Here is a 16545-nt window from a genome sequence, read left to right as displayed (position 1 = left end):
GTCAGTTTCTTTTCAAATGAACACATTTTATTTTATGGGAAAACATAATACAATAACACTGGTTGAATGGAATTATTGTTTTATTACAAGTCAGTACCTGTCATACCCAAGTGGTCAAATTGAAACTTGGGGCTGATGGTAGAGACCTCGCAGTGTGTCAGTGGTCCAAGAAATATTTACCTAAAACCAATTAACTATTTCATACCATTTGATTCTTAACGTTCAGAAATTTGTAAAAAATCCCAAATCTACCTGCATTCCTATTTTCTGACAATCAAAAAAACAGCGATAAATGACAGTGCAATTTGTAAGAAACACCTGTGAGGCATACACCCTTCATATCCATTATAACATCTCTTTCTAGCCACCCAGGTCCAGGCATCTCATCAGAACACTTGTGATAAAGATCAACATTTTTGGCACATTAAAGCATTAATGCAACGCATAGAATCATTATTCTTCCACATTTTCATTCTGAACTGTGGATGGACTTCTATATATTTAATGCTAGTCACAAGCTGCCAGATCTGCCTCAAAATAAAACTTACAAAAGTGATTAGTCTTTCTGAAACTAATGTAATTTCTTTGGGGGGAAAGGGGAGTATACTGTTTCTTGAACAGAGGGAATTTGCTGTGAGTAATTTCACCTCAAAGCCAATCTGGTTGTTGATGGTTGTCTGTGGTGGAGAGGACAGACCAGGAGAGAGCTGGACAGAAATGGAGGGAAAGTGCACACCTTTGTGGACAGTACCATGGTAGATATAAACCATTAACCAACGCATACACAGGAAAAGGGACACACGACTGGATTACAGTGTTTTAAGAAACAGCAGCAATTTAACAAAATCTATAATGATAATTGCATGTAATATCAAAATCTAGGTAATCCCAGTCACTGGCACTAGTGGTAGCTAGTGCTGGGGACTGGAAGACACATCCACAACTATGGACACTTCTACCTGCCGACATCTGTGGCCTGTTCCAGCACAAGCATACTGTTCATCAAAACGAAAGAGGTTGAATTTGATCGAAAAGGACAGCACCCCTTATGTCACAGGCACAGCAAAGAAAAAAACTGGAGAGTTGCGGAACACAGGCACACACAACCAGTGGCACATTCAAATGTAAGACAGAACCATTTGGAGTGTGTGACGGTCTGCTCTAATTACTTAACTTTTTTAAAGTCAGTTCTGCACATTGATAAAAGTTTAAGATTACATAGTTTGTAGTTTTCTTAATTTGTGTTTTTTTCTTATGACTTCATAGAATCTTCCAAAACCATTGCAATGTCATGCATTCCTGAATACCATATCTGGATGTTTTTCATATTTGATTTGTATCTTCTTTTACACAAGTAAAGGCCATTTGCTTAAATTTTTCTGTGAACCTGACAACCACCACCATATTGGTTATTATTCAAATCCATCTCTTTACCAAAATCATAAGGATGATACTCAACCCAGTCAATCAAGTTCAGCTACATCGGCTATCATTAACCAGCTATCGGCTTGTATGCCTTCATTTCAGTGCGACAACAGAAGCTAAAAAAACAGAAAATATGACAATGCATTTTCCATACAGGAATGCAAGCAATATTTCAAATGCCTATCAAACAACAGCAAAAAAAAAAATGTAAAATGTAATTGGTTCACAAGTCATTCACATTTAAAAGACATCAATACTACACCGATGTGGCTCTTCAAATATTGCAGGTCAGGCTGAAGAAATGTATATGTGGTCACTATCGACCTGTGCGATGATAAGAAAATGAATACATGTTTGGAAAACAAAACCAGCACCTTACATGCACCCTCTCACCCACAATGGTGACATGATGCAAAAGTTCCCTTTAGTATTTTAGCCTTCACTCCTGAAATAAGAGAGAGTATAAACTTAAAAAAGCCACTAGGCTTTTAGAGGAAGGATCTTTAAAAAACGCAGATCCAGTTCTCTCTATATGTCACGCACTGATCTGTTTCACCTGTCCTTGTGCTTGTCGCCACCCTCCTCCAGGTGTCACCCATCTTCCCCACTTATCCCCTGGGTATTTATACTTGTGTTTTCTGTCTGTCTTATTTGTGCACGCCTACCAGTGGTTTGGGGCTCAGCTCCTGCTGTTTCCAGTCTCTCTTTTCTCGCTCTCCTGGTTTTGACCCCTGGCTCCGAGCCTAACTGCCTGACCACTCTGCCTGCCGTCCTGTACCTTGGCCCCACTACTCTGGATTACCGACCTTCTGTCTGACCCTGCCTGCCGTCCTGTACCTTGGCCCCACTACTCTGGATTACCGACCTTCTGTCTGACCCTGCCTGCCGTCCTGTACCTTGGCCCCACTACTCTGGATTACCGACCTTCTGTCTGAGCCTGCCTGCCGTCCTGTACCTTGGCCCCACTACTCTGGATTACCGACCTGTCTGACCCTGCCTGCCGTCCTGTACCTTGGCCCCACTACTCTGGATTACCGACCTGTCTGACCCTGCCTGCCGTCCTGTACCTTGGCCCCACTACTCTGGATTATCAACCCCTGCCTGCCTTGACCTGTTGTTTGCCTGCCCCTGTTACACTAAACATTGTTACTTCTACACAGTCTGCACTTGGGTCTTACCTGAAACCTGATACTATACTAGAGAGGACCTTTGACATGGTGACTGTGAGTGCTTTAGGGCTCTAATCAATTCGTATTGCGGAAGTTCAGCATTACATTGTGATTAAATTTAAAGGCAAAAAAAAAAGAATTACCTTTACATTTTATATCGCAATCTGTAACGCTTCAGCGACAGACTGAATAGAGCCCTGTCCTCCAACGTGTGCACGTTATCTTTTATTTTTTATAGGTCTAGACGTCTAAAAATCAATAGCTCAACCTTGTCTTATGTTTGTTAGAGCTGACACGACTGCTAAATGCCCCTGTAGACTACACGAGAGGACATTCACATAACTCACACCTTTCTTTTTCTTCAAATCTAATGTTAATATAAGACAAAGGTCACGTGATATAATAACACAATGACAAAACGGAATGAAAAATTATCACTTTTCTAATTTGATGTTTTCCGATTCACTTAGACCTAAATGTAGGTTGCTTGCATTCAGAGTTAAGTGCCAGGAGATAGAGCTAGAGGCCATTATAGATGCTTCTCCTTGGTGATCCCGTTCTGCAAGTTCTTCCTGTGAGAAGGAGAGGAGAGAAGAAAAATGACCAATCGTCAGCCAGAGAAAAGGTGATCAGCTATGCACACATGGTAATATCAAAAATATATCACTGGTGTTCAAGGGCACCAGATAAGGGCAGGGTCAGGCCGTACCGCGTAAGCACACCTCAATAAGCGCAGCTCTTGGTTCCTCTCTATCTTTGCTACACAAGACAAGGCCAACACACACTGAGTGGACTGACAGAGCACAGGTTACTGGGGTTACAAGAGGGGACAGTGAACAAATCCATGTGTGTCACGCTAAAGCAGAGGCACTTCCTCCAGGGGAGAGCTCACTGGAGGTTTAACAGGGTGTGTGGATGGCAATCTTCAGATAGCAATACGACCAGATCGCAATATAATGACATAATGATGGCACCACCACCGGCTCAAAGGAATACTACGCAGAATTCCAAGAAGATTGAGGAGGACAGCTACACCCAAGGATGGAATGGAACAACACTATTCATCAATGTATGGTGGTCTTTCATTTAAAAAGTGGATGTTTTTCCCGACTGTAGTCCGCCATATTTATCACACCTACTGTATCTGGTTATTTCAGATCTGCACACACTGAAGTGCGTAGGGGTTGTTTGGAAAGCGCACGTTATAGGCATGAGGTTGTCTACAGCTCTACAGCAGTGGTCACCAACCTTTTCTGAGTCAAGATCACTGAGTCAAATTGCAACCCGAGATATACTGCTCAGATTCTTTTTTTATATGTAAACCTATGCAACATTAACCTATTAAAAACAGTATACTGTAACAATGACGTTTGTGCAATAAGCTATAGGCCCAATACATTATCAACCCATATTGGTTTTGCTTGAATATCCCTGCCAATGCATTGTTGTTAGAGCCATATTTTAAAAATATATTTCAAAATTTGAGGTAGGCTATTTTATTAAACATTTTTATTTCACCTTTATTTAACCAGGTAGGCCAGTTGAGAACAAGTTCTCATTTACAACTGCGACCTGGCCAAGATAAAGCAAAGCAGTGCGACACAAACAACAGAGTTACACATGGAATAAACAAACGTACAGTCAATAACACAATGGAAAAAATCTGTATACCAGTGTGTGCAAATGAGGTAAGATTAGGGAGGTAAGGCAATAAATAGGCCGTAGTGGCGAAGTAATTACAATTTAGCAATTAAACACTGGAGTGATAGATGTGCAGAAGATGAATGTGCAAGTAGAGATACTGGGGTGCAAATGAGCAATAAATAAATAACAACAATGGGGATAAGGTAGTGGGATGGGCTGTTTACAGATGGGCTATGTACAGGTGCAATGATCTGTGAGCTGCTCTGACAGCTGATGCTTAAAGTTAGTGAGGGAGATATGAGTCTCCAGCTTCAGTGATTTTTGCAATTCGTTCCAGTCATTGGCAGCAGAGAACTGGAAGGAAAGGCGGCCAAAGTAGGAATTGGCTTTGGGGGTGACCAGTGAAATATAACTTCTGGAGTGCGTGCTACGGGTGGGTGCTGCTATGGTGACCAGTGAGCTGAGATAAGGTGGGGTTTTACCTAGCAAAGACTTATAGATGACCTGGAGCCAGTGGATTTGGTGACAAATATGAAGCGAGGGTCAGCCAACGAGAGCGTTAAGGTCGCAGTGGTGGGTAGTATATGGGGCTTTGGTGACAAAACGGATGGCACTGTGATAGACTGCATCCAATTTGCTGAGGAGAGTGTTGGATGCTATTTTGTAAATGACATTGCTGAAGTCAAGGATCGGTAGGATAGTCAGTTTACGAGGGTATGTTTGGCAGCATGAGTGAAGGAGGCTTTGTTTTGCGAAATAGGAAGCTGATTCTAGATGTAATTTTGGATTGGAGATGCTTAATGTGAGTCTGGAAGGAGAGTTTACAGTCTAACCAGACACCTAGGTATTTGTAGTTGTCCACATATTCTAAGTCAGGACCGCCCAGAGTAGCGATGCTGGACGGGCGGGCAGGTGTGGGCAGCGATCAGTTGAAGAGCATGCATTTAGTTTTACCTGCATTTAAGAGCAGTTGGAGGCCACAGAAGGAGAGTTGTATGGCATTGAAGTTCGTCTGGAGGTTAGTTAACACAGTGTCCAAAGAAGGGCCAGAAGAATACAGAATGGTGTCGTCTGCGTAGAGGTGGATCAGAGAATCACCAGCAGCAAGAACGACATCATTGATGTATACAGAGAAGAGAGTCGGCCCGAGAATTGAACCCTTTGGTGCCCCCATAGAGACTGCCAGAGGTCTGGACAACAGGCCCTCCGATTTGACACACTGAACCCTGTCTGAGAAGTAGTTGGTGAACCAGGCGAGGCAGTCATTTGAGAAACCAAGGCTGTTGCGTCTGCCGATAAGAATGTTGTGATTACCAGAGTCGAAAGCCTGCACAGTAATGTCTTTTATCGATGATGGTTATGATATCGTTTAGGACCTTGAGCGTGGCTGAGGTGCACCCATGACCAGCTCGGAAACCAGATTGCATAGCGGAGAAGGTACGGTGGGATTCGAAATGGTCGGTGATCTGTTTTTTAACTTGGCTTTTGAAGACCTTAGAAAGGCAGGGTAGGATAGATATAGGTCTGTAACTGTTTGGGTCTAGAGTGTCTCCCCCTTTGAAGAGGGGGATTTCCAGTCTTTTGGGATCTCAGACGATACGAAAGAGAGGTTAAACAGGCTAGTAATAGGGGTTGCAACAATTGCGGCGGGTACTTTTAGAAAGAGAGGGTCCAGATTGTCTAGCCCAGCTAATTTGTAGGGGTCCAGATTTTGCAACTCTTTCAGAACATCTGCTGTCTGAATTTGGGTGAAGGAGAAGTGGGGGAGGCTTGGGCAAGATGCTGTGGGGGGTGCAGGGTTGTTGACTGGGGTTGGGGTAGCCAGGTGGAAAGCATGGCCAGCCGTAGAAAAATACTTATTGAAATTCTCAATTATCGTGGATTTATCGGTAGTGACAGTGTTTCCTAGCCTCAGTGCAGTGGGCAGCTGGGAGGAGGTGCTCTTATTCTCCATGGACTTAACAGTGTCCCAGAACTTCTTGGACTTTGTGCTACAGGATGCAAATTTCTGTTTGAAAAAGCTAGCCTTTGCTTTCCTAACTGCCTGTGTATAGTGGTTCCTAACTTCCCTGAAAAATTGCATATTGCAGGGCTATTCGATGCTAATGCGGTACGCCACAGGATATTTTTATGCTGGTCACGGGCAGTCAGGTCTGGAGTGAACCAAGGGCTAAACCTAGGCATTGAGTGACGATGAGAGAGGTTTTGTCTCTAGAGACACCATTTAAACCAGGTGAGGTCACCGCATGTGTGGGAGGTGGAACAAAAGGGCTAGCTAAGAAAGAGTCTGTTATAGCCCCCTCGGACGGTTACGTCGGCAGACCAGTCATAATGGATCGGCAGGGCTCCGTGTAGGCAGTAAAAGGGTCCAGGCCAATTGGCAAAATAGGTATTGTAGCCCAAGAAATTGATTGGCTGATGGATCTCTTCAGCTAACAGTCCGATATGCTCTAGACAGCTAGCGGGCCGTGGCTAGCAGGCTAGCGGATGGGCCTTCAGGGGATGTCGCAACGGAGGAACCTGTTGAAACCCCCTCTGGCGGATTACGTCGGTAGACCAGTCGTGATGGATCAGCAGGGCTCTGTGTCGGCAGTAAAAGGGGTCCAGGCCAATTGGCAAAATAGGTATTGTAGCCCAAGGAGTGGCTGATGGACCTCTTCAGCTAGCCGGGAGATGGGCCTAGTACAAGGCTAGTTCCAGGCTAACTGGTGCTTGCTTCGGGACAGAGACATTAGCCAGGAGTAGCCACTCAGATAGCAGCTAGCTAGCTGCGCTGATCCAGGTGAAAAGGTTCAGAGCTTGCGGTAGGAATCTGGATATATGGAGATTTGGTGGAGAAAAAGCAGTCCAGTATGATCTGGGTTGAATCGCGCTGGTCAGATAGGCAGGAGTTGGACTGGGCTAAGGTTAGCTGATGACCGCTAGCAGTCGCTAACTGACTACTAGCTAGTAGCTAGTTAGCTGGCTAGCTTCTGTTGGGGGTTCCGGTTCGTGTTAATGGACAGTCCAGCAGGAGTCGGCTGTGTAGCTGAGTGATCATAGGGTGTGATGAGCAGCACTAGATGAAACGGGGAACAGTTCAGTAGTCGATTACTACGTTGTGCGAGTGGGAGACACGGCGTTCAGAGAGCTAGCAGGCCGGGGCTTGCAGATGGATCATCACCAAACATCCACGACGCAGAGGCTGGTTGAGAGCACATCGGCCGAGTTACGTCAGCAGACCAGTCGTGATGGATCGGCGGGGCTCCATGTCGACAAAGGGTCCAGTCCAATTGGCAAGGGAAATGTTCTAGTTGGTGTACTTCATTTGCTAGCCGGGAGATGGGCCTAGCTCGCGGCTAACTGGTGCATGCTTCTGGACAAGGGCGTTAGCCACAATAGCTCCTCGGTAGCAACTAGCTAGCTGCGAAGATCCGGTGTAATGGTCCAGAGCTTGTGGCAGGAATCCAGAGATGTAGTGGAAAAAAAGCAGTCTGATATGCTCAGGGCTGGTATCGCACTTTGCAGACTGGCAGGTATTATCCGGGCTATCCAGGCTAAAGCGGCAGGAGTCCGAGCTAAAGGTAAAGACCGCTAGCAATGACTAAATAAGGCTAACGAGGCTAACAATGACTAAATAACTAGTAGCCAATTAGCTGGCTAGCACCTGATGGAGGTTCCAGTTATAAGGTAAAAAAAAAAATAGCTGATCCGTACCACATTGGGTCAGGCGGGTTGCAGCAATGTATATTTATTTTAAAAATGGAAAAAAGAGATTGAGATGTATACAACACAAAAAACAAAAAAACAAAAAAGACAATATTTACATGCTGCGCCATCTTGGATACACTATATGATCACATCGGTAATAGATCCGTTGTTGTATTACTTGTGAGGCACAGCTGAGTGAGCATACATTTAAATTATTTATTTTACTGGGCTGATGGTGCTTGCATCTGATGGTCAGTCTCAGCGTCCCTCCCCTCTCCCTTTCCTTCACTGACACTGACCAAAAAAGGACACCTTCTTCCAGCTGATGGCAGCTGATGGCACCGCATTATTTCTGACTCACACACAAATTCATGTTGTTACTTCTATGAACAGAGAAAGGGAAATATTCCTCGATATTAAAAAAGACCCAAGCCGCTAATAATAACAATGCAAAGCCTATCCTTCCCCTAGCCTAGCCTCTAGCTCTTCTTTGTTGTAGAATCCAGATATGAAGGGACAGGGTCGACGGAAGAGAATAACTTGGACACAACTTGGGTCGAGTGGACAGGGACATAAGTTCAATTAATTGAGACCCATCCAGCTAAGATACCCCAGGATGAGAATCAGGTTTACCAGAGTTTACTGAGTCATCTGAGGCCAAGGGGTCATTCTCTCTCTTAAGGTTTGCCTGACAAAATCCTTCTCTCTGGATGTTTTGGAAAGCATTTGTCACCTGGAGATGCAGTGTCTGTATAGTGTATGGTGGTGGCATTACTAATAATACTCGTAGGAAAGGTGGTGGCATTACTAATAATACTCGTAGGAAAGGTTATCATCTTTAGCTCACAATCTGTGGATAATATACGATTAGAAAGGTTAACATTTTTTGTCAAACATCACAGCACAATTGAAAAATATATGGCACATGGAAACCAAACAAGGGTGGTCTATGGTGATAGGTGGGATGGGCTGAGAGTGGCTGAGGGTTGGGATTAAAGAGCTGATGTTTGTTAATGTATTATTGTTATAAGACTGCTTTATATAAAAGTACCATGTATGTAAAAGGTGGATGTAAAATGTATACATAACATTTATGTATATTTAGCAAAAAAGCTGTAAAAAAAACGATGAATCTTTTCCCTCAGAAGAGGGGGTTATATTTGTGAATTTATATTTTAGTAATTTAGCAGACCTAATACATACATATGATTTGGTGATTCATATACACATGTTGAATCAGCATGGTAAAGTAGTGTGTTTCCTCACCCTTCAGTAGAGTTGTTGAGTTGAGTTTCAGCAGAATTGTTGAGATGTCCTGCATCTTTACTCTGCTGCTGGGCCTTAAGCAGGGTTGCGGCCCTCTGGGCTCCCTCCTCACCCTCGTACTCCCTCAGGTCTTTTACATCCTTCATCTGCCCCGTCAGGACTTTCGCCACAAATGCCACTATATACTGTAGGGAGAGATAGGGGGGATGGGGATCAGGGGTTAGAGGGGAGAGAGGTTTGATGTCACATATTCAGTCCAGTTTATTTTGAATGTATCAACCCCTGACAGAGGGATTAAACATATTAGGCTAATACGAATGGAGAAGACCAGGTAATAGTCATAAAACTGTCAAGACGTTATTTACTTATTGGGAACACATATCTGTGAGTGGTTGCCCTCTCTGAATTAGATTAGTCTTGTTTTACCTAAAGTCTGACTAATGAGGTAGCTACCGTATGTGTGCACACCACTGTGAGATTTGTGACCTGCTGCAGACGGAGGTCCAACACTCACCAAAAACCAGTAGATATTCATGCAGAGGAGTGTCAAGAGGAGTGAATTGAAGAAGAAGTAGAAGGGTATGTTTGGGACGGACTGGAGGCTGGACACACAGGTGGCGTACAGAACCTTCAGAGGAAACCAGTAGAGACGAAACCAAAACCTGCACAGCGGAACAGTGTTATTCAGACGATTTAGGGTAGAAAGATTACCATTGTCTAGGGTTTCAAACACCCTTGTTATCTCTCAGGACGTGTGTGTGTGCGCGTGCCTGCCTGCCTGCCTGCGTGCCTGCGTGCGCGCGTGTGTGTACCCAGGCATGCAGGCGTGTGTGCTTGTTAGTTATGGGGAAAGCTACTCTGAACATATAGTTACCAAGCAAGGGCTCTACAGTGCAACCATTTTACTCACATATGCGACTAAATATTTTGCTGTGCGACCTGGATTTCTTTATTTAGGAGTAGCAGTGCACCTAGAAAAAAATGACCCAGATGATAATTATTGCAATGATTACTTCATTGTACAACAGCCCCTGAGTGTCATGGAGAATACACTGAACGCAGATTCATGATTTCATGCTTGTACCATTACTACAAAGAAAACGTCTTGTTACTGCAAATAGAGAGCCCTGCAATCTACCAATTAATTCCCACTGGAAGAAGTTACATTACGCTAAAGTTACCCTTAAGGAAAATATAGTTTACTATACTAAACTATTTTGAAAAAGTAATTCTGTGAAGGAAATTTTACTTTGTACATCTTGTCTTTGGTGTCATAAACAGTCCTTGGTTCCTGCCTGTGCATGGTAAAGATATGAGGGGGGGGTCATGACCTCCTCCTTTAGACTATTTGGCAGAACACCCAGAATATGTTCTTTAAGTTACGATAGGAGACGGTGCCAGACACATGCCGGAACCAACCCTATGAACAATGCCTATGTAACGTGTCTGTAACCAGAATATAAGGGAACTAAATGGGACTGCCCTGTTTGAGCTCTTGACAGACATTCACTATGGTGCATCAAGTTTGTTGGAATCTCTCCAGTTAACTGTTAATAAAGAATGATTCACTTAAGATTGACTTCGACTGTCCCTGAAGCCAACTTGGCATCAGGGACAACTTGATTCTGCCTGTGGAGCTTTCCAGTGGTGGTCTGCAAGGAAAACCGTCGCGCATTTTATGACGCATGAGGGAAATTCCCGACTGACCAAAAGACGACAAGACCCGCCCAGACCAGACCCTTACTGTGAGGTCCCCAGGAGGAGACACATATTCTGTTAACAAATGAGGGACGGCAACTGATTTTAGTAAGTACATTTAAATGAATCTGTATAAAAACTAAAATAAATGAAAAATCAAGGCGAGTAACGGATAAAAAGGTTCCCATAGTCTTATAGAGAGAAGGCTATTTAGTAGTCTTATGAGAAGACTAGAGTGAGGGCGTAACGGTACCATGGAAAGCCCCGCTGACAGCTGTCTTTTATTTTATTTATTTCACAAGGTAGGCCAGTTGAGAACAAGTTCTCATTTACAACTGCGACCTGGCCAAAATAAAGTAAAGCAGTGCGACATAAACAACAACACAGAGTTACACATAAACAAACGTACACAATTGAAAAAATATAAAAATCTATGTACAGTGTGTGCAAATGTAGAAGAGTAGGGAGGTAGGCAATAAATAGGCCATAGAGACGACATAATTACAATTTAGCATTAACACTGGAGTGATAGATGTGCAGATGATGATGTGCAAGTAGAGATACTGGGGTGCAAAAGAGCAAGAGTGTAAGTAATAATATGGGGATGAGTTAGTTGGGTGTGCTATTTACAGATTGGATGTGTACAGGTACAGTGATCGGTAAGCTGCTCTGACAGCTGATGCTTAAAGTTAGAGAGAAAGATATAAGACTCCAGCTTCAGTGATTTTTGCAATTTGTTCCAGTCATTGGCAGCAGAGAACTGGAAGGAAAGGCGGCAAAAGGAAGTGTTGGCTTTGGGGATGACGAGTGAAATATACCTTCTGGAGTGCGTGCTACGGATGGGTGTTGCTATGGTGACCAGTGAGCTGAGATAAGGTGGGGCTTTACCTAGCAAAGACTTATAGATGACCTGGAGCCAGAGGGTTTCGCAACGAATATGTAGTGAGGGCCAGCCAACAAGAGCATACAGATCGCAGTGGTGGGTAGTATATGGGGCTTTGGTGACAAAATGGATGGCACTGTGATAGACTACATCCAGTTTGCTGAGTAGAGTGTTGGGGGCTATTATGTAAATGACATCGCCGAAGTCAAGGATCGGTAGGATGGTCAGTTTACGAGGGTATGTTTGGCAGCATGAGTGAAGGAGGTTTTGTTGCGAAATAGGAATCCGATTCTAGATTTAATTTTGTATTGGAGATACTTAATGTGAGTCTGGAAGGAGAGTTTACAGTCTAACCAGACACCTAGGGATTTGTAGTTGTCCACATATTCTAGGTCAGAACCGTCCAGAGTAGTGATGCTGGTCGGGCGGGAAGGTGCGGGCAGCAATTGGTCGAAGAGCATGCATTTAGTTTTACTAGCATTTAAAAGCAGTTGGAGGCCACGGAAGGAGTGTTGTATGGAGTTGAAGTTCGTTTGGAGAATACTAGCACAGAGTCGTTTGTTAGCACAGTGTCCAAAGAAGGGCCAGATGTATACAGAATGGTGTTGTCTGCGTAGAGGTGGATCAGAGAATCACCAGCAGCAAGAGCGACATCATTGATATATACAGAGAAAAGAGTCGGCCCGTGAATTGAACCCTGTGGCACCCCCATAGAGACTATAAATTATCAAAATAAAGAAAGTCGCACACTCCATGTATAATCTCCCAGCAATTGAATGGGTATTTACCAACGTTTCAGCATCACTGAGCCTTCCTCAGGGTAATGTCATGAATACTTGAACCAGGTTATGTAGACACACAGTGCAATTAGTGTAACCAATGACAGTAGTGAGGGGTGTGTCATAATGATTAATTAAGTTCATTAAAATTAATATATTACGCTATTGTTATCATATAGAAACATTATGGAATATTGTACATCGTATTAGCATCAACATTTCATTCAATTTCACATAATAATTTCGTATTTCATTACATTTTTGTTACATTTTATCTTTTGGTTCAACCTTAATATATAATGAGCATCATCAACAGGGCGAACATATTAGGTGTACGCTAATAAGCTGTAAAAATAATTGTTCAATTTATAACACTTGTTCATAAAGGAAAATGTGTTCATAAGAAGGGCCTGAGAGCAAAGTCAATACTCAGACCACTAGGGGTCAGTGTTTTTAGATAGGATATCCAGTAAGCCTCCCTTTGTAGTAGCAGAATCTCGATGTTACCTCCTCTCCTTGGTAGAGCAACATGCTCAGTGCCTGTGTATTTGAGGGAGGAGATGGGATGGTTAGCTTCAACAACGTGAGCTGCTACTGGATAGTCAATGGATAGTCAATGTTCTTACACCTGATTGAGCTGCGGTGTTCTGCGTTGTCTTTTCGTTTGTCCTACGTAGCCTTTTCCACATGAACAGGTGATGAGATAGTGTTCTTCAAATTTGGGGTGTAATCTATCAGAGATAGTTTGGTGAGATCTGACATGCCCCCTGAGCCCACTCAGACACTCTTGACACCTATCCCAAATGGGAACTACAAATGTGGCTCATGCACACAGTGCAATAGCACTATAAAAATGTATTTCTTCAGACACCCACATACAGGTCGAAAGATCCTTGTTAGGGGTATCATCTCATGCAAGACCAAGGGAGTAATCTATCTCATCACCTGATCACTGATAAACAGTGCCAGCTCAGTTAATCCATATTGATCCCTCCAAAGCATTACATATTAATCTTAAAATAATAAGTGGAAGCAGAAAGTGAATATGCAACAGAAATTTGAATTCAATATATGGAGTAACATTGTTAGGGTAGACTATATGGAGAAAGTTATCGTGTTTGTTTTGTTTTTAACCTTGAAATAGGTGGAAAAGCAGAACATTGTTTGAGAGTGATCCGTGTGTATTAGTAGTAGTAGATTGAGAAGGTCTTCCTATTGGGAAGAAGGGAGTCCTAGTTGAAGGAAACAGATATGGAGACTAGTGAAAGTAACAAAGTGAATGGTAATTGGCTTTCCAATAGCACTCCAATAATGCAATTGTTTCAACTGTGTGTTGTTATTCTCTTTGACATTTGTCTTAGACATTTGTATTCATAATATTGGTAGTAGTAATAATTTGTCATACAGTGAATAATTTGTCATACAGTGAATGATTTGTCTGGATTTTCTGAATCAGAAATGCCCTAAACTAAACTGTTGTTCTGGTCTGTCCTCTCTCGAGGTTATGGCGAAGGTGACCACAGATGGTTTCTAGATGCACGGAAGGGATAATTTGACTGAGAACAGTGTGAACCTCAACCACCCCTAACCAGCTGAAGCAATGACGACAATTGCGTTTAGTATGGTAATTCACCACTTCTACCGTGAGACCTGAGTCCGAGCCAGCAACCTTTACACAGCATCCAGTCGAAGCTATCAACTGCCTTTTCTCTCATGCCTTTTCTCTTAGGAGTGAGACATGAGTCCACGTGGAGTGAGCATGGAGAGAGATCCTGTCCAAACTTTCTGGTGTACTGGTAGGAAAATGGGCAAGACATAATGGACTGTAAAGGACAGTGGCGGCTCAGGAGAGAGACATTATCAAGGACCATCCACTTTGAACATGTGCCATTGGGAGGACGAACTGAAACACCATCTGAAGAAGCACATAAAGAAACGCCAGAAGGATGAGTACCGGGAGGGAAGGGGTGGTCAACCATGCCCGTAATTGATTTAGGCATATCCAAAATTGGTTATTTAGGGTATCAGGGTTGATTGTGGAGGTCTGCACACTGCGAAATTTATATTCATTTAGGCTAAGAATGCATTGAGATACCAATCTGTCATTACCACAAATGGGGGCCGGAATGAGAAAAGTTAATGCTAGAACTATAAAATGAAGATACTCTATGTCAATGTAAATGTACTGTCTGCCAGTATCGGTGTGTACTAAATTGAGGGTCTAAAATTAAAGTGATAGAACCAACGTGAAAGCTGTTCATTGACTACAGCTCAGCATTCAACACCATAGAGCCCAAAAAGCTCATCACTAAGCTAAGGACCCTGTGACTAAACACCTCCCTCTGCAATTGGATCCTGGACTTCCTGACGGGCCGCCCCCAGGTGGTAAGGGTAGGCAACAACACATCTGCCACGCTGATCCTCAACACTGGGGCCCCTCAGGGATGCGTGCTTAGTCTCCTCCTGTACACCCTGTTCACCCACGACTGCGTGGCCAAGCATGACTCCAACACCATCATTAAGTTTGCTGATGACACAACAGTGGTAGGCCTGATCACCAACAACGATGAGACAGCCTTTAGGGAGGAGGTCAGAGACCTGGCTGTGTGGTGCCTGGACAACAACCTCTCTCTCTCTCTCTCTCTCTCTCAATGTGAGCAAGACAAAGGAGCTGATTGTGGACTATAGGAAAAGTAGGGGCAAACAGGCACCAATTAACATCAACGGGACTGAGGTGGAGTGGGTAGAGAGTTTCAAGTTCCTTGGTGTCCAGATCACCAACAAACTACTATGGTCCAAACACACCAAGACAGTTGTGAAGAGGGCACGGAAACACCTTTTCCCCCTCAGGAGACTGAAAAGATTTGGAATGGGTCCCTAGATCCTCAAAAGGTTGTACAACTGCACCATCGAGAGCATCCTAACTGGTTGCTTTACTGCCTGGTATGGCAACTGCTCGGCATCTGACCGTAAGGCGCTACAGAGGGTAGTGCGTATGGCCCAGTACATCACTGGGGCCAAGCTTCCTGACATCCAGGACCTATATACTAGGCGGTGTCAGAGGAAGGTCCCAAAAATTGTCAAAGACTCCAGTCACACAAGTCATAGACTGTTCTCTCTGCTACCGCACGGCAAGTGGTACCGGTGAAACTGTTGTGAAACTGTTATAACATGTGTTCTCTCTCTTCCCTGTGAAAGTCAATATGTATGTATGTGCCCAAGACCAAATTTGGGAGATCTCTGGAGATGTACAGAAAATTGGAAATGCTAAAAGAATTGCGTAAATTGTCTCTGCGTAACAAAGAGGCTCTTGATTAACTTTTGGCAGGTCAAGGGGGCACCTGTGCAATCATTGGCGTTGAATGTTGTACTTTGTCCCAGATCACTCTTCTAACATGACTGATCTCGCCAAATACACTACCACTGTTGCTAAGAATAATTCCCCACAACCAGAGTGGACGTCTGCAACTTGGTTGGAATCCCTGTTTGGAAGTTGCGGATCCCAAATTGGCTGCAGCGTGTTTTTTTTCTTAGTTTGTCTAAATTGTGTATGTGTGTGTATTTTTGATAAATTCACTCCCGTTAATAGAAGTATAACCTTTATTATGATGATCTACTAATACCAATTGGATTGTACAACCCTGAATAAAGGGCTTGAAATTATGAAGTGTCTGGTTTTATGTGTTGATTTCCTTTACTTCAATAGAAATATGATATAGAAATTAAACAATGCTTACCTTAAAATGTAATGATTTACTATCACACAAGTGATAAAAGGGTGGAATGTGAAGAAAATGTTAATTTGTGCATCTTGTCTTTGGTGTCAAACAATCCTTGGTTCCTGCCTGTGCCTGGTAAAGATATGGGAGGGGGATGTGTGTCATTGAGCCAACTCCCCATGCTTACCGTGGGGAGCGAGTGACGAAGCAAGCACCGTGTTATGCGGTGATGCGCACTGTGTCGCCAGTGTGCGTTCACAGCCCGGTGCGAT

General features: G+C 43.5%; 1 protein-coding gene and 1 long non-coding RNA gene across 3 annotated transcripts in view; one reads left to right on the top strand and one right to left on the bottom strand.

Moving 5' to 3' along the window:
* Window positions 1-5: 5 nt before the first annotated feature.
* Window positions 6-16545, bottom strand: part of LOC106573829 (ceramide synthase 1) — a 51151-nt gene continuing 34611 nt past the window's right edge. For both annotated transcript variants that reach the window (XM_014149198.2, XM_014149199.2), the window contains exons 5-7: window positions 9709-9856; window positions 9195-9379; window positions 6-3166 (exon numbers count right to left, since the gene is read on the bottom strand). In XM_014149198.2, coding sequence (XP_014004673.1) covers window positions 3124-3166; window positions 9195-9379; window positions 9709-9856 — 376 coding nt within the window. In that variant the 3' untranslated portion in view covers window positions 6-3123. The remainder of the gene's footprint in view (window positions 3167-9194; window positions 9380-9708; window positions 9857-16545) is intronic.
* LOC123727830 (uncharacterized) lies at window positions 9338-16217 on the top strand. Its single transcript, XR_006759756.1, has 2 exons — window positions 9338-11000; window positions 14056-16217. It is a non-coding gene; the product is annotated as an uncharacterized lncRNA (long non-coding RNA).

Source organism: Salmo salar, chromosome ssa16 (assembly GCF_905237065.1).
Source record: "Salmo salar chromosome ssa16, Ssal_v3.1, whole genome shotgun sequence".
Classification (NCBI taxonomy): Eukaryota; Metazoa; Chordata; class Actinopteri; order Salmoniformes; family Salmonidae; genus Salmo; species Salmo salar.
Note: the sequence above shows the minus strand (reverse complement) of the source record. Positions and strands in the feature narration are given on the sequence as shown.